Consider the following 22,960-nt stretch of genomic DNA (forward strand, 5'->3'; position numbering starts at 1 on the left):
ACTACTTTCTCAAGGTAATGGCCATTATAAACAGAACTTAAAGAAATCACACACTGGCATGGTGGAGGGTGAGGATAGGTGCACAAAGAGACAAAGCAAAGAGGTATGAGGTTCTCTCCTACGTGGTCTCAATGCGTCTTACCAACATTAACTCCAGGAGACATGCACCGGATGGGTACAACTCACCTCTTTTACTGACAAGGATGGGACATAATAAAGATCGAAGCAGAAATAAATAAAATGGAGAAGAGTAAAACAATAGAAAAAATTGGTGAAACCAGAAGCTGGTTCCTTGAGAAAATAAACAAAATAGATTAACCCCTAGCCAGACTTATCAAGAAAAAAAGAGTGTACATACATAAACAAAATCGGAAATGAAGAAGGAATAATCAGAATGGACACTACAGAAATGCAAAGAATTATTAGAAAATTCTGTGAAAAATCATTTGCCAACAAACTGCACAACCTAGAATAAATGGGCAACTTCCTGGATAAATACAACCTTCCAAGATTGACCCAGTTTGACCCAGGAAGAAATGTAAAATCTGAACAGGACAATTACCAGCAATGAAATTGAACTGGTAATCAAAATACTCCCAAAAAACAAAAGTCCAGTACCAGTGGCTTCACAGCTGAATTCTACCAAACATATAGAGAAGAGCTAAGAGCTAATACCAATCCTTCCTAAAGTATTCCAAAAAGTAGAATAGGAGAGAATACTTCCAAATTCATTCTATGAGGCAGGCATTACTCTAATAACAAAACCAGCAAAGACACCACAGAAAAGGAAAGACCAATGTCCCTGATGAACATAGAAGCAAAAATACTCAACAAAATATTAACAAACTGAATTCAAAAGTATATCAACAAGATCATCCACCATGACCAAGTGGGATTCATTCCAGGGATGCAAAGACGGTACAATATTTGTAAATCAATCAGTATCATACACACTAACAAAAAGAAGGATAAAAACCACATGATCATCTCCATAGACGCTGAAAGAGCAGTTGACAAATTTAAAATCCATTCATGATAAAAACTCTCAACAAAATGGGTTTAGAGGGTATGTACATCAACATAATAAAGGCCACATATGACAAAACTACAGCCAACATCGTACTTAATAGAAAAGCTAAAAGCTTTTCCCCTAAGATCAGGAACAAGACAATGATCCACTCTCATCACTTTTATTCCAAATAGGTCCTAGCCACAGCTATCAGATAACACGAAGAGATAAGAGCCATCCAAATTGGTAAGGAAGAAATTAAAGTGTCACTATCTGCAGACATGCATTTATACATAAAAAACCGTAAAGACTCCACCAAAAAACTACAACTAATAACTGGACTCAGCAAAGTGGCAGGATACAAAATTAATACACAGAAATCTGACACATTCCTATATATTAACAACAAACTAACAGAAAGAGAAATCAGGAAAACAACTTCATTTACAATTGTATCAAAAAGAATAAAATACCTAGGAATAAACCTAACCAAGGAGGTGAAAGACCTAAACTCTGAAAACTGTAAGACACTCATGAGAGAAATCAAAGAAGATGCCAATAAATGGAAATCTATCCCAAGCTCATGAATAGTAAGAATTAATATTGTCAAACAGTCATCCAGCCCAAAGCATTTTTGAAGATTCAGTGCCATTCGTATCAAAATACCAACAGCATATATCAATAAACTAGGACAAATAGTTTTAAAATTCATATGGAACCAGAAAAGACTGCAAATAGCCAAAGCAATCCTGAGAAAGAAGAACAAAGCTGCAGGTATTACACTCCCTGACTTCAAGCTATACTACAAGCTACAGTAGATCAAAAGAGTATGGTAATGCCACATACCCACAGATCAATAGAACAGAATAGAGAACTCAGTTGTAAACCCATGCATTCATGATCAATTAATATATAATAAAGGAGGCATGAATACACAATGGAGAAAAAACAACCTCTTCAACAACTGCTCCTGGCAAAACTGGACAGCTACATGTAAAGGAATGAAACTGGATTATTGTCTAACCCCATACACAAAAGTAAACCTGAAATGGATCAAAGATGTAAATGTAAGACATGAAACCATAAAACTGTTAGAAGAAAACATAGGCAAAAATCTCTTCAAGAGAAATACAAACAGCTTTCTCCTGGACACATCTCCTCGGGCAAGGGAAACAAAACAAAAATGAACAAGTGGGACTACATCAAATTAAAAAGCTTCTGGAGGCGGAGCCAACATGGTGGCGTGAGTAGGACAGTGGGAATCTCCTTCCAAAAACATATATACTTTTGAAAATACAACAAACACAACTAGCCCTAAAAGAGAGACCAGAAGACGGAGGACAGTGGCCAGACTGCAGCTACACCAGCGAGAACCCAGCGACTGGTGAAAGGGGTAAGATACAAGCTACGGCCCTGCGGGACCCGAGCACCCATCCCCCCAGTTCCCGGCGGGAGAAGAATAGGCAGAGCGGGAGGGAGACGGAGCCCAGGACTGCCAAACACCCAGCCCCAGCCATCCGGGCCAGAGCGCAGACACAGTACGTGCCCAGGGGGCCCTGGATACTGGGAGAACAGGGAGTAAGACCTCTGAGCGGGTGTCGAATCTGATGCCCCTGTGACAAAGAAAAGCGGGGGCTTTTTGAAAGTCTTAAAGGGACAGGGACTTAAGAGCTTGACGGAAACAACCCAGGTCACAGTACAGCAGCTGGAAATTACAGGGAAAACCGGGTGCACTAACCCCTGGGCAACAGCTCTGAGAACCCTCACGGAGGCAAACAGTCAAGCAGCCCCCCCATCCATTACCCCACCGGGCGCTGCGAAAGCAGAGAAGCAGCCTGAGACAAATTCCGCCTACAGAAAGGGAAATTTCTCCCTTCCGGCCAGGCAAGACACAAAGACCCACTCTACACGCAATTACCCAACACAAGCCACTAGGGGTCGCAATTGTCCCAGTAAAGAAAGGCCAGTAGCAAGTGAAAATTTTGGCCCTCCCAGCTGACAGTCAATAGCACCTGTCAACATGAAAAGGCAAAAAAATATGATCCAGACAAGACTAACCCAGACAGCTTCGGCATCTGCTACATCTTCCCCTGAGAAGGAATCTGGGGAGATAGATTTAGCCAGTCTACCTGAAAAAGAATTCAAAACAAAAGTCATAACCATGCTGATGGACTTGCAGAGAAATATGCAAGAACTAAGGAAGGAGAATTCAGAAATAAAACAAGCTCTGGAAGGACTTCAAAACAGAATGGACGAGATGCAAGAGACCATTAATGGACTAGAAAACAGAGAACAGGAACGCAGAGAAGCTGATGCAGAGAGAGATAAAAGGATCTCCAGGAATGAAAGAATTTTAAGAGAGCTGAGTGATCAAACGAAAAGGAACAATATAAGAATCATAGGTATTCCAGAAGAAGTAGAGAGAGAAGAGGGGATAGAAAATGTCTTTGAAGAAATAATTGCTGAAAATTTCCCCAAACTAGGGGAAGAAATGGCCTCTCAGACCACAGAGGTACACAGAACTCCCATGACAAGGGATCCAAGGAGGGCAACACCAAGACACATAATAATTAAAATGGCAAAGATCAAAGACAAGGACAAAGTATTACAGGCAGCCAGAGAGAAAACAAAGGTTACCTACAAAGGAAAACCCATCAGGCTATCATCAGACTTCTCAAGAGAAACCCTACAGGGCAGAAGAGAATGGCATGATATACTTAATGCAATGAAACAGAAGGGCCTCGAACCAAGACTACTGTATCCAGCACGAATATCATTTAAATATGAAGGAGGGATTAAACAATTCCCAGACAAGCAAAAGTTGAGGGAATTTGCCTCACACAAACCACCTCTACAGGGCATCCTACAGGGACTGCTCTAGATGGGAGCACTCCTAAAAAGAGCACACAACAAAAACACCCAACATATGAAGAAGGGAGGAGGAGGAATAAGAAGGGAGAGAAATAAAGAATCATCAGACTGTGTTTATAATAGCTCAACAAGCGAGTTAAGTTAGACAGTAAGATAGTAAAGAAGCTAACCCTAAACCTTTGGTAACCACAAACTTAAAGCCTGCAATGGCAATAAATTCATACCTTTCAATAATCACTCTAAATGTAAATGGACTGAATGCACCAATCAAAAGACAGAGAGTAATAGAATGGATAAAAAAGCAAGATCCAACCAAATGTTGCTTACAAGAGACTCACCTCAAACCCAAAGATGCGCACAGACTTAAAGTCAAGGGATGGAAAAAGATATTTCAAGCAAACAACAGAGAGAAGAAAGCAGGTGTTGCAATTCTGGTATCAGACAAAACAGACTTCAAAATAAAGAAAGTAACAAAAGACAAAGAAGGACATTACATAATGATAAAGGGCTCAGTCCATCAAGAGGATATAACCATTATAAATATATATGCACCCAATACAGGAGCACCAACATACCTGAAACAAATATTAATAGAACTAAAGGAGGAAACAGAATGCAATGCATTCATTCTAGGAGACTTCAACACACCACTCACTCCAAAGGAAAGATCCACCAGACAGAAAATAACTAAGGACACAGAGGCACTGAACAACACATTAGAACAGATGGACCTAATAGACATCTACAGAACTCTACATCCAAAAGCAACAGGATACACATTCTTGTCAAGTGCACATGGAACATTCTCCAGAATAGACCACATACTAGGACACAAAAAGAGCCTCAGTAAATTCCAAAAGATTGAAACCCTACCAATCAACTTTTCAGACCACAAAGGCATTAAACTAGAAATAAACTGTTCAAAGAAAGCAAAAAGGCTCACAAACACATGGAGGCTAAACAACACGCTCCTAACTAATCAATGGATCAATGACCAAATCAAAATGGAGATCCAGCAATATATGGAAACAAATGACAACAACAACAATAAGCCCCAACTTCTGTGGGACACAGCAAAAGCAGTCTTAAGAGGAAAGTATATAGCAATCCAAGCATATTTTAAAAAGGAAGAGCAATCCCAAATGAACGGTCTAATGTCACAACTATCGAAATTGGAAAAAGAAGAACAAATGAGGCCTAACGTCAGCAGAAGGAGGGACATAATAAAGATCAGAGAAGAAATAAATAAAATTGAGAAGAATAAAACAATAGCAAAAATCAATGAAACCAAGAGCTGGTTCTTCGAGAAAATAAACAAAATAGATAAGCCTCTAGCCAGACTTATTAAGAGGAAAAGAGAGTCAACACAAATCAACAGTATCAGAAATGAGAAAGGAAAAATCACGACGGACCCCGCAGAAATACAAAGAATTATTAGAGACTACTATGAAAACCTATATGCTAACAAGCTGGGAAACCTAGGAGAAATGGACAACTTCCTAGAAAAATACAACCTTCCAAGACTGACCCAAAAAGAAACAGAAAATCTAAACAGACCAATTACCAGCAACGAAATTGAAGCGGTAATCAAAAAACTACCAAAGAACAAAACCCCCGGGCCAGATGGATTTACCTCGGAATTTTATCAGACATACAGAAAAGACATAATACCCATTCTCCTTAAAGTTTTCCAAGAAATAGAAGAGGAGGAGATACTCCCAAACTCATTCTATGAATCTAACATCACCCTAATACCAAAACCAGGCAAAGACACCACCAAAAAAGAAAACTACAGACCAATATCCCTGATGAACGTAGACGCAAAAATACTCAACAAAATTTTAGCAAACCGAATTCAAAAATACATCAAAACCATCGTACACCATGACCAAGTGGGATTCATCCCAGGGATGCAAGGATGGCACAACATTCGAAAGTCCATCAATATCATCCACCACATCAACAAAAAGAAAGACAAAAACCACATGATAATCTCCATAGATGCTGAAAAAGCATTTGACAAAGTTCAACATCCATTCATGATAAAAACTCTCAGCAAAATGGGAATAGAGGGCAAGTACCTCAACATAATAAAGGCCATCTATGAAAAACACACAGCCAACATTATATTGAATAGCGAGAAGCTGAAAGCATTTCCGCTGAGATCGGGAACTAGACAGGGATGCCCACTCTCCCCACTGTTATTTAACATAGTACTGGAGGTCCTAGCCACGGCAATCAGACAAAACAAAAAAATACAAGGAATCCAGATTGGAAAAGAAGAAGTCAAACTGTCACTATTTGCAGATGACATGATACTGTACATAAAATACCCTAAAGACTCCACCCCAGAACTACTAGAACTGATATCGGAATACAGCAAAGTTGCAGGATACAAAATCAACACACAGAAATCTGTGGCTTTCCTATATACCAACAATGAACCAACAGAAAGAGAAATCAGGAAAACAACTCCATTCACAATTGCATCAAAAAAAATTAAATACCTAGGAATAAACCTAACCAAAGAAGTGAAAGACTTATATTCTGAAAACTACAAGTCACTCTTAAAAGAAATTAAAGTGGACACTAACAGATGGGAACTCATCCCATGCTCATGGCTAGGAAGAATTAATATTGTCAAAATGGCCATCCTGCCCAAAGCAATATACAGATTTGATGCAATCCCTATGAAACTACCAGCAACATTCTTCAATGAACTGGAACAAATAATTCAAAAATTCATATGGAACCACCAAAGACCCCGAATAGCCAAAGCAATCCTGAGAAAGAAGAATAAAGTAGGAGGGATCTCACTCCCCAACTTCAAGCTCTATTATAAAGCCATAGTTATCAAGACAATTTGGTACTGGCACAAGAACAGAGCCACAGACCAATGGAACAGACTAGACAATCCAGACATTAACCCAGACATATATGGCCAATTAATATTTGATAAAGGAGCCATGGACATACAATGGCAAAATGACAGTCTCTTCAACAGATGGTGCTGGCAAAACTGGACAGCTACATGTAGGAGAATGAAACTGGACCATTGTCTAACCCCATATACAAAAGTAAACTCAAAATGGATCAAAGACCTGAATGTAAGTCACGAAACCATTAAACTCTTGGAAGAAAACATAGGCACGAACCTCTTAGACATAAACATGAGTGACCTCTTCTTGAACATATCTCCCCGGGCAAGGAAAACAACAGCAAAAATGAACAAGTGGGACTATATTAAGCTGAAAAGCTTCTCTGTACAGCAAAAGACACCATCAGTAGAACAAAAAGGAACCCTACATTATGGGAGAATATATTTGAAAATGACACATCCGATAAAGGCTTGATGTCCAGAATATATAAAGAGCTCACACGCCTCAACAAACAAAAAACAAATAACCCAATTAAAAAATGGGCAAAGGAACTGAACATATGGTTCTCCAAAAAAGAAATACAGATGGCCAACAGACACATGAAAAGATGATCCACATCGCTAATTATCAGAGAAATGCAAATTAAAACTACAATGAGGTATCACCTCACACCAGTAAGGATGGCTGCCATCCAAAAGACAAACAACAACAAATGTAGGCGAGGCTGTGGAGAAAGGGGAACCCTCCTACACTGCTGGTGGGAATGTAAGTTAGTTCAACCATTGTGGAAAGCAGTATGGAGGTACATCAAAATGCTCAAAACACACATACCATTTGTGTTTGCAATTCCCAGGAATTGCACTCCTAGGAATTTACCCTAAGAATGCAGCAATCAAGTATGAGAAAGACCAGTGTACCCTATGTTTATCACAGCACTATTTACAATAGCCAAGAATTGGAAGCAACCTAAATGTCCATCGATAGATGAATGGATAAAGAAGATGTGGTACATATACACAATGGAATACTACTCAGCCATAAGAAAAGGGCAAATCCAACCATTTGCAGCAACATGGATGGAGCTGGGGGGTATTATGCTCAGTGAAACAAGCCAAGCAGAGAAAGAGAAATACCAAATGATTTCACTCATCTGTGGAATATAAGAACAAAGGAAAAACTGAAGGAACAAAACAGCAACAGAATCACAGAACTCAAGAATGGACTAACAGGTACCAAAGGGAAAGGGACTGGGGAGGATGGGTGGGCAGGGAGGGATAAGGGGGGGCAGAAAAAGAGGGTTATTAAGATTAGCATCCATAGCGGGGTGGGAGAAAGGGGAGGGCTGTACAACACAGAGAAGACAAGTAATGATTCTACAACAGTTTGCTACGCTGATGTACAGTGACTGTAAAGGAGTATATAGGGAGGACCTGGTATAGGGGAGAGCCTGGTAAACAAAATATTCGTCATGTAAGTGTAGATTAATGATAAAAAAAAAAAAAGCAGTTCCTATGTGGTGACCTCTAATGAGTTCTACGCAATGATATAAAGGGCATATAAAAGTGTAGGCAAAGGGTCTGTTTGTGTTTATACAGAGGATCAAAGCCTAATTTGGCTACCCAAAAATGAACTAAGATACGATATGAAAAAGAACTTCCAACATCAGCACTCTCGGGAAGACTCATGACAGAATATGATCAGCAAAAAAAAAAAAAACAAACTCCAACAAAGATCCACGCACTGTCACAGGTGTAGATGCACTCATCCCACCAGTTCCTGGACTTGCCATGGAAACGATGAAGGAGATATCTAAGCTGGCCTGTGCATACAGTAAAACAAAAATTGGACTGGATCTATACTGTTGGAACTCAACCAAGAATTAGGAGAAGTGCAAATTGTAGCACCCCAAAATCTTACAACCACAGACTATTTATCGTTAAAAGAACATATGGGATATGAACAGTCCCCAGGAATGGGTTGTTGTAGTTTATCTGAATTCTCTCAGACTGTTTAAGTTCAGTCGGACAATATCCACCATATCATAGATAAGTTTTCACAAATGCCTAAGGTGCCTAACTGGTTTTCTTGGTTTCACTGGAGATGGCTGGTAATTACAGGTATACTTTGGTTAGGTAACTATATTCCTATTATGTTAATGTGTGTGCACAATTTAATTAGTAGTTTAAAACCTATCCATGCTGAAGTTACTCTACAAGAAGATATGTCAAAGAAATAATCAATCTTCCCATGTTTTCTTCTGCCTGCTACTTCTATAGCTTTTCTTCTTCCTACCTAATCACAACCTTTAAATAGAACTCGTGCCACATGTCGAATTTACCGAGTATCATAATTCTTCCAAGTGGTAAAGACACCTCAAGACAAATGCTGGGCATAGAAGCCACAGGGCATAAATATGCAAAGAAGTAAAAAGCTAACCTTTTCAAACAATAAGGCTTCTCTCTCACTTACCAACTTTACATTTCCCTGTATGGCCCCGGAAGATGACTGGTTAGCCAGAGACGGGTAAGATTCCTCAAGGGAGGAACAACCTAAGACAGGCACAGTCGCAGGGGGCCATGTGGTGAGAAAATGGGGAGCAGCAGTGGTGAGGCTTAGAACCTCCCCCCTCATGTTCTGAGAGAAATCTTCTGCATACATGGATGTTTATTGCCCTCGTCTAGCTCGGATTAACACATAGTCTACAGGCACAGACCTGATCATCTACATTTGCTCTCTTACAACACTAAACTCTGTTTTCTACCTTTATCTCGTATCTACCTACTTCAGCATTTTATTAAAAATAATAATAATAGAGAAATGTGGTATCCACATATAAATCAAGTTTAAAAATCAAATGAATATTCATATTTGAACTGACTGTGTATAGTTCATAATGCATGAACAAAACCGAAAGCTTCTGTGATGACTGCCCTTGCACTGTTCACCATGTAACTTATTCACTATGTAAGAATTTGTGCTCCATGTAAGAATTTGTTCGTTATGCATCAGAAGATTGGAGACTGACGAAAATTAGGCTTGGGGTGGATTAATGATTGTGCATTGAGTAGTGACCCCCCTATACAGAAATTTATTGTGGTTAACAACTATTTGATCAATAAATATGAGAGATGCCCTCACAAAATATATATATACATATATATATATATAAACACACTTCCAATTGTAAAATAAATAAGTAACCGGGATGTAATGTATAGCATAAGGAATATAGTCAAAATATTGTAACAACCTGGTATGGTGATACCTGGTACCTAGAATTATCATGTATATAAATGTTGAATCACTGTGTTGTACACCTGAAACTAATGTAATGCAATACTGTTGTGAACTACCCTTCAATAATAATTAAAAAATTAATTAAATAAATAAATAAATAAATAAAGCTTCTGTACATCGAAGGACACCATCAGCAGAACACAAAGGCAACCTACAGTATGGGAGGATATACTCATAAATGATTTATCTGATACGGGATTAACATTCAAAATACATAAAGAATTCACAAGCCTCAACACTGAAAAAACAAATAACTCAATTAAAAAATGGGCAGAGAACCTGAACACATTTCTCCAAAGAAAGAATTCAAATGGTCAACAGGCACATGAAAAGATGCTCCACATCACTAATTATCAGGGAAATGCAAATCAAAACCACAGTGAGATATCACCTCACACCAGTTAGAATGGTCATTATCCAAAAGACAGAAGTAAGAAATGCTGGCGAGGATGTAGAGAAATGGGAACTCTCTCTACACTGTTGGTGGGAATGTAAATTGGTGAAACCATTGTGGAAAGCAGTTCAGAGGTTCCTCAAAAAACTAAAACTAGAAATACTTTTCGATCCAGGAATTCTACTTCTAGTAATTTACTCAATTAAAACAAAATCCCCTGACTCAAAAAGATAAATGCACCCCTATGTTTATCACTGTACTATAATTATTTGCAACAGCCAAGATACAGAAGCAACCTAAGTGTTCATCAATAGATGAATGGATAATGAAGATGTGGTATATGTACATAATGGAATAATATTCAGCCTCAAAAAGAAAAGAACTCGTGCCATTTGCAACATGGATGGATCTACAGGGTATTATTCTCAGTAAAATAAGCCAGGTAGAGAAAGACAAATACTATATGATTTCACTTTTTTGTGGAATATACAAACAAAGTAAAACAGAAGGAACATAACAGCAGTAAATTCATAGACACTGAGAAGTGACTAGTGATTACCAAGGGGAAGGGGTTGGGGGGAGGGGTGAGAGGGAGGGGTATAAAGGGACCCAATCATTCACAGTCACAATATAAGTTGGTCATGGGGATAGCAGTACAGCTTGGAAAATACAGTCAGTGATTCTGTAGCATCTTTCCATATGGACAGATAGTGACGGCACTAGTGGGAGAGAGGAATTACCAATATGGGTAGGTGTTGAATCACTGTGTTGTACATTTGAAACCAATATAAGATTATATATCAGTGATACTTTAATGAAAAAAGAAACATAAGAACATGCAGATTAACACAACAATGAAAAGTAAAATAGAAAAAATAAAGATGAGAATTAAGGTCAATAGATATTATCCAACACCATGAAGCAAATTGCAATAATAAAATAAAACTAGATCATACCAAAGGCAGTAATTAATTAAGAGGAAGAGAAGGAATACACTTCAAATAGAAGTAATGATAAGTAATAAGCTCTTGGATCATTTGATAATCCAATTAATGAGGAGAAATGAATCATAGGAATACATTGAGGAAATATTTAAATTTTTTGCTGATTTGACACAAAATACTGGCATGGATGTAGATAACATAAAATTTATAATATACCAGAGGACATGGCTGACATCAGTTCAAAGCATATTTAAGATAGAAGCTCACAAGAAAATCTTAAATGCCTCAAAACCTTACAGCTCCTGTATGAAAGAAATCTGTCATATCCTATATGATAGCAGTCTGCCCAAATCTGACAATTCTAAACATTTACTTGGCATTACAAATCACAAGTTGTGCAGCTGGAAGATATTTTTCTAAACGGTCGGTAATAAAAATAAGTATTTTTTCATCAACCATACTAAATAAAAGACTGAATCATTTATTCTCTCTATAGAAAATATCACAAAATTGCTGGTATGAAAATACAGAAAGTGTACAGCTAAAATAGCTTTAAAAATAACATTATAAACATATGTACAGTAGTTAACAAAATGCTCCACTATGATTTCTGTTCTCATTCTAAATAAGCACTCCATTTTCATACCTCATTTTGCATTCTTTTACCTAAAGAGGGCTCCAAAAATTATGTTAAGTTTCACCCCTACAGACGTGAGGTTCAGCCTCACAATGGGATCTTGGGTTTGTCCCTGCCTCCCTCTTCACCCTAACTCAGGGCTGACCCTCTTCCAGGCAGACAGACAATGGCCAGGACAGAACTGGAGCAGAATGAATGGAAATTCCACCTGCTGGGTTCTCCTTAAAAGTCAGACCGATCTGTATGAAGCCCATGGAAGTGAGGAGGGCTCAGACACTCCTGGGGCTGTTTTCACCAGTCCGCATCCACACAGATGTAAGGCTAGACAGAAAGTGCTCACGGTTGTTTGTTTGTTTTTAATTATTGCGTTTTTTCACAAGTAAATATTCCGCTGGCATAAGTTAGCAGAGTAAACACAGGGATTTCCTTCCCTACCTAATGAAAACACAGGTGACTGAATGGATTTATATATTTGAGGAAGAAGGTCTGGCGATCTTCTCACTCTAATTTGGAGGATGTTATTTATTTGGACTGCGGTCTCCTTTCTAAGAAAAAGATCTCTGTGTCTTGAATAAGCATTTGTGGGTACATTAGACAGACTAAAACTAAAATCGCTTCACTATAGAAAGTTATTTTAGTTCATTACATCCTATATTCTTATTTGCCCATGGTCAGGTCTCAGGAATTGTCTGTTAAATTTCATTAAATTTAAAATGCAAAGCTTTGACAAAAAATGTAATTCTCCAGTTACCTCATTGATGTGTTTTTCACGTGAATTCAATTCAACTCAGCAAACACCGGTGCAGAGCCTTCCAGGCAGACAGGCACTCTGCTGGGTACTGGAAAATACAGAGATAAAAATTAAGGATGCTTTCTGCAAACATGTGTCAAGGTGACAAATGCTGCCCCGGTGGTAAGATCAAACTGTTAAGAGAACAGAGAGGAAGAAGCAATTAATTCTGCCTGGGCCAACTGGGAAAAGAGGAGTGGCTTCAAAGTGCAGTTTGTGTCTCCCCAGGGCTCCACAGGAGTACTGGGCTGTCTGCTGGGACTGGGGAGCTGAATCTGGGCTCCAGGGTTTCCGAGGAGTTTCTGCTTCAACCAAAGTGTGTCTCCTTCCATCCGTTTTATTGGTTGGAGGTCTGCATTAGACTTTTTTATTGACAAAAAGCTTCTGCTTTGGAAAGGTAACTTTAAAAAACTAAAACAAAATGTCTTTTGATTTGAGCTTTCAAGGTTATAGAATTTATCCAAGTAGAGCTCAATCCAGGGGCTCCAGCTCCCTTCAGATGTTAAAATTTCCACACCTACATTTTAACCCTAACCTTTCCCTAGTGGTGCTATTCTCCTTCTCCAATCCCCCTCTATCCTCCATACCATGTTTTAGAACCTGAGATGGCTCCCCTCTCTCTACCAGATAAAGTCTAACCTCCCTAACATGCTATAAAATCCTTCCCAATTGGGCTCCAAATGCCTTCCTGCATTCACTTTCCTCCACTGACACAAAGATACTGTTGGAAGACAACCTCTGTGGGTCTCACATTTCTGCACTTCTTGCAAAGAAAACACTGACAAATTTGGTTCCTGAGTATCTTTTCAGGAATGTTTGTGTAGTGACCAGATTTGGGAAATAGAGACAGTGACCCCGCTCCAGAGCAGAGGGAAAGTCTGTCTTCTTTACAGTATAATAAAGATAGTATCTCCCTCAGACAAAAGTTGATCGGGTTGGCTTGTAACCCCATGGACGATGAGGGTTCCTGAGCTCCAGGGTCCTCTGCTGTGACCACGAGCCCACTGGCCCTCTCAGCACTGCCAGAGAGGGACTTGGGGGACAAGGGAAATCACCGCAAGAAAGCAGCTCAAGATTCCTGCTGGTGGTGAAGAATAAAATCCTTATTCTCTCACTTGGGGATCTCGTGTCTTCTGCCAGCCCCTAGGTAACTCTGGCAGGCTAGCTGTTAGCTTACATGTGATATAAAATCTCAAACCCTTCATGGTTCTGGAAAGCCCCCAGTTCCAGTCTGAATAAATTAAGTTACACTGCAGTAGCCAACAACCCCAAATCCCAGGGGCATACAACAGAGGGTTACGTCTTGCTTATCCCCATGTCCTTTGCAGGTCAGCTGGTGGCTCTGCCTCCATCACCACTGGTCTCATTCCAGAACACAAGCAGACAAAGCAACCACCCTCCGGAACATTGCAAGTAGCCAAAAGAATACAGGAAGTAGCAAAACAACAGGCATCAGCTTTTAAATATTCCACCTGGAAGTAACAGACATCCCCTCTGCTTACTTTCACTGGCCACATCCTCAAGCCTGATGGGAAGAGCAAAGCTGCCACGTGCCCAGAGGCAAACAGAGATGGGGTATTCCTAAGCATACCTAATGACCAGCAGAGCACCCCGGCTCCAGCCTCACCAAGTGACTGGGTACTATGCAAACCTGCCATATGCTCTCTCACACCTATGTATCTGGACATGCAATTCCTCCTTCCCAAAATGTGCTGCTGCTCCTGGCTTCTTCACCCAATCCCACATTTCTTATCACTTCAAGCTGGGTGGATTATGCTCCATGACTTGAAGCTCTTCTACAAAGTCACTGTAATCAAAACGATTTGGTACTGGCACAGGAAAAGATCCAATATATCAAAGGAATAGAACAGAGAGCCCAGATATAAACCCACACATATATGGCCAATTAATATACGATAAAGGAGACAAGGATATACAATGGGGAAATGACACCCCAGTCAACAGATCGTATTGGCAAAACTGGACACCTACATGTAAGAGAATGAAACTGAATTATTATCTAACTGCATACACAAAAGTAAACTTGAAATGGATCAAAGACCTGAATGTAAGTCATGAAACATAAACTCATAGAAGAAAACATAGGTAAAAATCTCTTGAATATAAATATGAGCAACATTTTCCTGAACACATCTTCTCAGGCAAAGGGAACAAAAGCCAAAATGAAAAAATGGGACTACATCAAGCTAAAAATCTTCTGTACAGCAAAGGACACCATCAGTAGAACAAAAGGGCATCTTACAGTATGGGAGAATATATTTGTAAACGACTTGTAAACAAGGGGTTAACATCCAAACTGTATAAAGAACTCACAAGCCTCAACATCCAAAAAGCAAATAACCCGATTAAAAAATGGGCCGAGGATATGAACAGACACCTCTCCGAAGAAGAAATTCAGATGGCCTACAGGCACATGAAAAGATGCTCCATATCACTAATTATCAGGGAAATGAAAATTAAAACCACAAAGAGCTTTCACCTCACAACGGTTAGGATGGCCAACATCCAAAAGACAAGGAACAACAAGTGCTGCAGAGGATGTGGAGAAAGGGGAACCCTCCTACACTGCTGGTGGGAATGTAAATTTGTTCAACCATTGTGGAAAGCAGTATGGAGGTTCCTCAAAAAACTAAAAATAGAACTACCATTTGACCCGGGAATTCCACTCATAGGAATTCACCCAAAGATGACAAGTTCTCAGATACAAAAAGACAAATGCACCCCAATGTTTATTGCAGCACTATTTACAATAGCCAAGATATGGAAGCGACCTAAGTATCCATCAGCGGGTGAATGGCTAAAGAAGATGTGGTACATATACACAATGGAATACTATTCAGCCCTAAGAAAGAAACAAATCCTACCATTTGCTACAACATGGATGGAGCTAGAGGGTATCATACTCAGTGAAATAAGTCAGGCAGAGAAAGACAAATACCAAATGATTTCCCTCATTTGTGGAGTATAACAACAAAGCAAAACTGAAAGAACAAAACAGCAGCAGACTCACAGAACCCAAGAAGGGACTAGTGGTTAGCAAAGGGAGTGCAGGAAGGGAGGGAGAAGGAGATTAAGGGGTATTATGATTAGTACACGTGGTGTGGGGGGTCACGGAGAAGACAGTGAAGCAGAGAGAACACTAGTCACCCTGTGGCACCTTACTACACTGATGGACAGTGACTGCAATGGGCTATGGGGTGGGGACTCGATAACATGGGTGAATGTAGTAAACACAGTTTTCATGTGAAACCTTCATAAGAGTTTGTATCAATGATACCTTAAAGTGAAACCTTCATAAGAGTTTGTATCAATGATACCTTAATTTAAAAAAAAAGGAAACTGGCGACCAGATAATGTCCGGATGAGTGGAAAATTGGCTAAGGTCTCCATGACAGAGTGAATAGAGTTGGAAAGAAGGAACCTACAAGGCCCAGTAGGGTGCAGAGCCCTGTGGGACGGGATGGTGGGGGAGGGGCTGTGGTTCCGCCTGCTCCTCCTCTGTCCCCTCCCCGCCCTCAGGAACCGTTTGTGACAAGGCCAGTGATCTGTGATGTGTGCCTGCTGTGCTCTGCCCAAGCACAGGCCCAGAGGTCAGTTGCCTGAGGGCAGCAGTGCGATTCAGAATGATGGAGAGTCCTCTCCTGTGTCTGAAAAGCATTCTAGCTACCTGGCTGAGCTCCAGCTCCACTTCCTGGGTGCCTAACACCATCATAGGCATCCTGTGGGGACTGGGGCTCTTCCTTCTATTACTCCCCTTCTTTGCAAGTGATCCATCCTCATCACTACCATCTAAAAAACATGGAAACATCAGGAAGGTAAGGAAACCTTGGCCCAGACCCAACAGAATGTGGTTCTCTTTTCTCTCTTTACTTCTGCTTTTTGGAGTCAGCTGTAGAGGCTCCTGGGATGGGAAAGAAGAGATCATCTCTTCTCAGGAAAGAATACAAGATCCTCCTTCTAGGCATAAGCCAGGCCAGGCACCAGTTCCGGAAGGAGGATCTAGCCAAAGATCCTAGACAGGGGCCAGGTGGCTAAAGGGCTCCAGGCCAAAATACCAAACTCAGTGGCCAGTGGCTGAGGCCCAGATCCTAAGAATCTGATGTCTGCAGGAGGACACGCCCCTGAGCACTCATTTACCAGCTGCCTTCCTGGGGCAGGGGTCTAGGGCGAGGCTTCGTCCAGGCTGACCTGAGGGCAGTGCTGACCCCGCAGTGCCTCTGAGCAGGGGCTGCAGTGGGGCATTGCCTAGGGAGGCAGAGTGCGGCCTGACGGAGCTCAGAGGGGAATATGTGTGTTTCTTGAGCAGAGAAATACACTGACACAAGAAAGCCAGGGCGGGTCCCACACAGAAAATCCTTCTTTACATTCTTCAAGGAAGGAAAAGGGAAAATGTTCTTATCTATGGTAAAAATGAGTACAAGGACAGGACACCTTGGGGCCTGTTAGGTACATGTAGGAAGTCCTGTGTATAGACACCGAGCCTCTGCAGCTTGTCTATGGAGGTGAGTGAGACTTGGTCCCAGCCTGTCATGTTTTTGGTCCCTCAGCATCACTTGGAGCCAAATGGAAAGAAAAAGTATAAAAAAAGAAGTGGATCTCTGAAAGGTGAGCTTCTGTCAGCCGGCCCTGCCCACCCGAGTCAGCCTGTCTCTCCTGCTGGAGGGCCCAGCTACACGATGCCCCTGAGGATGGTGTCGCCCAGCACGGACGCGGTGGGCTGGAGTGGACCAAGAGTGTTCGGATTGGGAAGGGTGGACTTCAGGTCCACGTGTGGGTGTTTACCTTCCCTCAGGTGCCTCTGTGAGGTGGCCCTTGCCATGTCTGCCCAGAGGATGGCTGTGAGGGCCACAGCAGGCAATGGATGTTGAAGCACTTTGCAAATGGCAAAGCGTTCCCTATCACGAGTCTTGCCATCGCCATCAGGGATCTGTGACCTTGGACACTGAGGCTCGGGCTCCAGACTCTAAGCTCCCAAAGTCTCCCCTAAAGGGATGTAGCTCTCAGTCTCCTATAAGATACCTAGGTCCCTGCCTTCCCCACCATGACCCCGTCTTCCACTTTCCAGCTTGCAGAGAATTCCTTCATGACCTGGGAGAGATTAAGGACCTGTTACTTCTTCTGAGAAGGTAAAGAATCTTCCCTTCTCCTCTGGGACCTCCTTCCTCCCAGAGCTTTATGACGGGACTCCAGGGCTGCAGGCAGCCTGGGACTGACGTGGTGGGGGAGACATGGGGACAGGTGTGACTGCAGACCTGGGGGACAGCAGGAGCACTGTGCAGCCAGCATGGGGACCTGCAGGACCATGGGCTTCAGGCGCTCAGCCCTGCCGGGCCTGCTCGGCCCCTCCTGGCCCTGGCTGCTCCTGGCTGCAGCTCTTGCCTCCTGTCTTCTGCAGCCGCGTGAGAAGGCTCCCTGACAACGGTGACTCTCAGATGTCATCGCAAGAGCAGCTCAGTGAGGGGTCCGAAGCAGAGCCTGCGGGAGCCCAGTGGCCATGCGGGGAGCCTGAGGACAGCACTGCTCCTGCCGTGGACACTTCCGCTTCCTTTGCTCCTCTGGCTACACGCTCTCCACATCTGGCCTCCAGCTGCTCACCAGGCCTGCTAACGTCCAAAGTTTGTGTCCATTCAGACTTGTCCGGGAGTGACTCCCAGCCGCTAGAGCCTTTCCCACATAGTCCTTCCCCTTCCCCACAAAATTCAACGTATTCAGAGCCTTGCCCTCCACCTCTGATGACCTCCTTTGTCCCACCACCAAGCCCCACTCCGACTCACACTCAGCGTGACTCAATGGCACTCCGCCTAGGCACCCTCCCATGGAACTCGACCCCATATGCACACTGGCTGGCTTCTCACACCCGAGTCATCTCAGGCGTTGGTCGCGCAACCTCGCCCGTGCCAGCCCCTTCCAGGTGTCAGGCAGATGCCAAGGCCTGGAGCCGCTCAACCTCCTCACGACGCAAGTCACAGCAAGAACACCTGCCCCAACACCCACCAATGGTCTCATTCTGGGGAAACCCCACAGACAAACAGGTAGAGGCTTGTAGCCCCTCATTTGTCAACCCTGACACCCAGAAGCTGCGGGAGACACTAATCAGCAGGAGAACAGAGCAGAAGATGTGGAAGGAGAACGAAAAGGGAGATGGGTCAGACCACCGCCTGAATTGTTTGGGGACTGTGAAGTCCCTGGGTGAGAGCACAAAAGGCAAACCAGACCAGCTGGCCAGTCCTGGAAAGCCCCCAGATACTAAGGATTTGGGGGACCATTTACAGCAGAAATGCGAACAGTTCTTCTGGGGTATCCCCTTTCTACACAGCGAGTCGCTGGAGGCTAATGCCAGGGAATCTGGTTCCCAGCAAGAGATTCGCTCTGTCTCTTTCAATGGACACTCTTCTGCCTTCCCATTCCGATTTCAGGCTACAGTAGGGATACACATTTCAACAACCCAACCCCTGCTTCAGCCTATGGCCCCATCCCAGCCCTTGCATCAGACTGCGGCCCCATCCCAGGTCCTGCCTCAGCCTGCAGCCCCATCCCAGGTCGTGCCTCAGCCTGTGGCCCCATCCAAGCCCTTGTATCAGATTGCGGTCCCATCCCAGGTCCTGCCTCAGCCTGCGGCCAGATCCCAGCACAATCTGGAATGTCATTCTGTGGAGAAGCAGCGAGAAAGTGAGAAGACCTTACCTTCTACGGTTAAAAAAGCTCAAGTCCTCAGCCCAGTGAGTTCCCTCCCAGCCCCCTCACCTACGTATGAGGAAATGCAGAAAAACCTGGAGGAGACCCCACCTGGTGATGGCCATGCGTCCTCAGAAGCGCGTCTGACCACACAGGCGAGCAGGCCGCCTGCTCAGACCTCCACGTGCGTGTCTGTGGGCAGAATGTGGCACACCGAGATGGCCGTGAGGACCCACAGAGCCAGCCTGAAGATGAACCCACGTGTAGCCACGACCAGGACTGAGTCAGTTGGGGAGGGTGGAGGCTGGGCCGCAGGAGTCCCCCACTGCAGGATCACAGTGTTGGAGGGCAGCACTGGGTCCCCTTCTTCAAGTGCTGATGAGGACGGGGGTTCGGTGGTGGATGAGGCCTCTGCTTGGAAAGTCACCTTGAAATCCAGTGTGCTGGCCAACTCCCAAATTACTAATCTGGACCTGAGAAGATCAGGGACTCCAGGGACAAATACAATCCCAACACTGCCAAGTGAAAAGGGTGCGATTCAGGATCCAGAAGAGCCACGGCCTGATGCACAGCACAGTGACTCTGAGCTCCGCGAGAACGTAGTGACTGGGAAGCAGCCTGCGGACAGCGGCCCTGCTGAGCTTCTTCAGGACTGCGACGCTCCCGCGCTCCCGCAGCACTCCCGGGCGTTTCTTGCCGCAGACGGTTCGGATTCTCAGAGCTCTCTGTGCAGCTCGCAGAGCACATCAACTGGGGACACATCAGCTGCACATGTGTCAGGTGACATCATGTTGAGTAGATGGGCCTCACATCAGAGCAGTCAGGGATTGAAGGGGTCCTGGAAACCGGAGGAGCCAGATCAGAGCCAGAGCAAGATGTCTGTCCCTGCTGGTGAGGAAAAGCACTGTACCTGCCCACCTACCTGTGTAGCTGGAGTCCAGCTAAATACGTTTTCCCAGCTCTTGGAAAAACCTCAGTGCCCCCTGGGAGAGGAGGCAGTAAAGAAGGAGGCGATTTCCAGCCCAGTGAGTCTGCTCCCTGAGACCTCACCTACGTATGAGGAAATTGAGAAGACCCTGGCAGTGACCCCACCCGGTGATGGCCACGTGTCCTCAGAGGCTCCTCTGACTACACAGCCGAGCAGACCACCTACTCAGACCTCCACGTGCGTGTCTGTGGGCAGAATGTGGCACAGCGAGATGGCCGTGAGGGCCCACAAAGCCAGCCTGGAGATGGGCTCAGGTGCAGCCACGGCCAGGAGTGAGTCAGGTGGGGAGGGTGGAGGCTGGGACGCAGGAGTCCCCCACTGCAGGATCACAGTGTTGGATGGCAGCAGTGGGTCCCCTTATTCAAGTGCTGATGAGGATGGGGGGTCATTGGTGGCTGAGGAGGACTCTGCTTGGAAAGTCACCTTGAAATCCAGTGTGCCGGCCAACTCCCAAATTACTAATGAGGATTTGAGGAGATCAGGGAATCCAGGAACAAATAAAATCCCAACACTGCCGAGGGTAAAGGGTGCAAATCAGCGATTCAGGATCCAGAAGAGCCATGCCTTCATGCACAGCACAGTGACTCTGAGCTCCCGGAGAAGCTAGCGTCTGGGAAGCAGCCTGCAGACAGCGTCCCTGCTGAGCTTCTTCAGGACTGCGACGCTCACGCACTCCTGCAACACTCCCGGGAGTTTCGTGCCGCAGACGGTTCGGATTCTCAGAGCTCTCTGTGCAGCTCGCAGAGTACATCAACTGGGGACACAGCAGCTGCGCATGTGTCAGGTGACATCATGCTGAGTAGATGGGCCTCACGTCAGAGCAGCCAGGGGCTGAAGGGGTCCTGGAGACGGGAGGAGGCAGATCAGAGCCAGAGCAAGATGGCTGTCCCTGCTGGTGAGGAAAAGCACTGTAGGAGGTCCGACCAAGGAGAGCATGAAAAAAGATCAGCACAACCGAGGGCCTCCCAGGACAATGAGATGTTAAATAAGGATAAGGAAACAGGAGAATACTTAAGAAGCAAGTCCTGCCAGCTGGGACAGAAGGAGGAACAGGCTCCTCCAGAAAGCCACCTCACAAAAAAGAGACAGCACTTTCCGCGGGGGATTTTCTCCAGTGAACTTCCCCAGCAAAAAGGCAGGCCTCCTACAGCCACTGCCCAGAGCCAGGGACAAGACAATAGCAGATCTGCTCCGGACAGCGGGGCTGCCGAGGCTCAGGGGATCGTGACAGCCTCGTCCCCTGTGGGACGGATCCTAGGCGAGAAAATCAAACTTCAACATGGACGTCCTCTCTTGGAGTTAAATTGGCACAAAGGGCAATTCCAGGCTCCAGCAGGAGAACATGGTGCCACAGACTTCTGGTACCACAGGCTTCTCTCCTATGAAGAGCAAGGGAGGGCGACGAGAGACAAAGCCTGCAATCTCCAGGCCACCCTGAAGGGTTACAGCAGTCCTGGCAAGAGCAGGCTGGCCAGAGACAAGGACGGCAACAAGGCCTTCCCACCCCGTGAGCTGGGGTGCCCAGCGAACCCTGCCAGCACGGGCCAAGGGCGGCAGGTGCCTCAGCCTGCACCCTCCACTGCCCAAGGCATCCTATGATTCAGAGAGATGTGCCATCTGTTCAGCGGGAGCGGGGTTTCATGTGTTTCCTGGGACAACTTTTATTCAAGAAAAGATCCAAATAGTGCGAAGAACTCTTGGTTTTCCTCACGTCAGCAAATCCCCTTAGTGCTGATGGATTCTTCCTACCTCAACTTCTATCATTTCCCAAAATACATGCTTTTTTCTCATGAGAGGTGGTGCCTTCTGTCTGTGCCCTGCTGGGGGAAGGGAAGGAGTCAGGGTCCGCTCTTCACACGCAGCCACCGTGGCTTCCCGAGAGGTGGAAAGGGAGGTTGAGGATGCCTGTGGTGTGGCATGCCCACATGCACCCCTTGCCCTCTATGCACCTTAGGTTTCCATGAGAGCCCCATTACAAAACAAAAGCACCTGGACATGATAAGATGAGGAAAACCTGTAAGACGCCCCCCAACCCCAGGATGTGCTCAGGGGGCCCCACTGCGTGCTCTTGAGCAGCTGTGAGGGAGTTGTTTACAGAAGCTGAAATTTCCCTCAGGCTCCAGAAAGTGTCTGAAAAGTTCCCCTCAGTGAGGATGGTGGCAAAATGGCATGCTGCACCCCACAACGGTGCAGGGACCGAGGAGCCCTGGAGACCCAACGCCATCACAAGCCCAGAGGGGAGGAGCTGCTCAGGGCCCACGGCTCCTGCATGGTGGCCCGCCCTGGGGTCTCCACCCACACCAGCTCACAGAGCCCAGGAGCTGCCTCGGGGACCTGTGACAGAGGGCCAGGCTCACACAGGCAGGGAAGCTTGACTTTCCCACAATATAGTGAATAAACCTGCACAGGGCGGGGGTCCTTGAGACTGACTCAGGGTCTCTGACCTTTACTTCAA

The 22,960-nt window shown here is 44.5% G+C and overlaps 1 protein-coding gene across 1 annotated transcript; it reads left to right on the forward strand.

Annotated features, from left to right (window-relative positions):
* Positions 1–18,631: 18,631 nt before the first annotated feature.
* On the forward strand, positions 18,632–22,104 carry LOC130680552 (spermatogenesis-associated protein 31E1-like). The gene is made up of 2 exons (XM_057491285.1): positions 18,632–21,025; positions 21,082–22,104. Exons 1-2 carry the CDS (start codon positions 18,632–18,634, stop codon positions 22,102–22,104), a joined length of 3,417 nt encoding a protein of 1,138 aa, XP_057347268.1.
* The last annotated feature ends 856 nt before the right edge of the window (positions 22,105–22,960 follow it).

The sequence above is a fragment of the Manis pentadactyla genome, chromosome 14 (genome assembly GCF_030020395.1).
Source record: "Manis pentadactyla isolate mManPen7 chromosome 14, mManPen7.hap1, whole genome shotgun sequence".
NCBI classification, from domain to species: Eukaryota; Metazoa; Chordata; class Mammalia; order Pholidota; family Manidae; genus Manis; species Manis pentadactyla.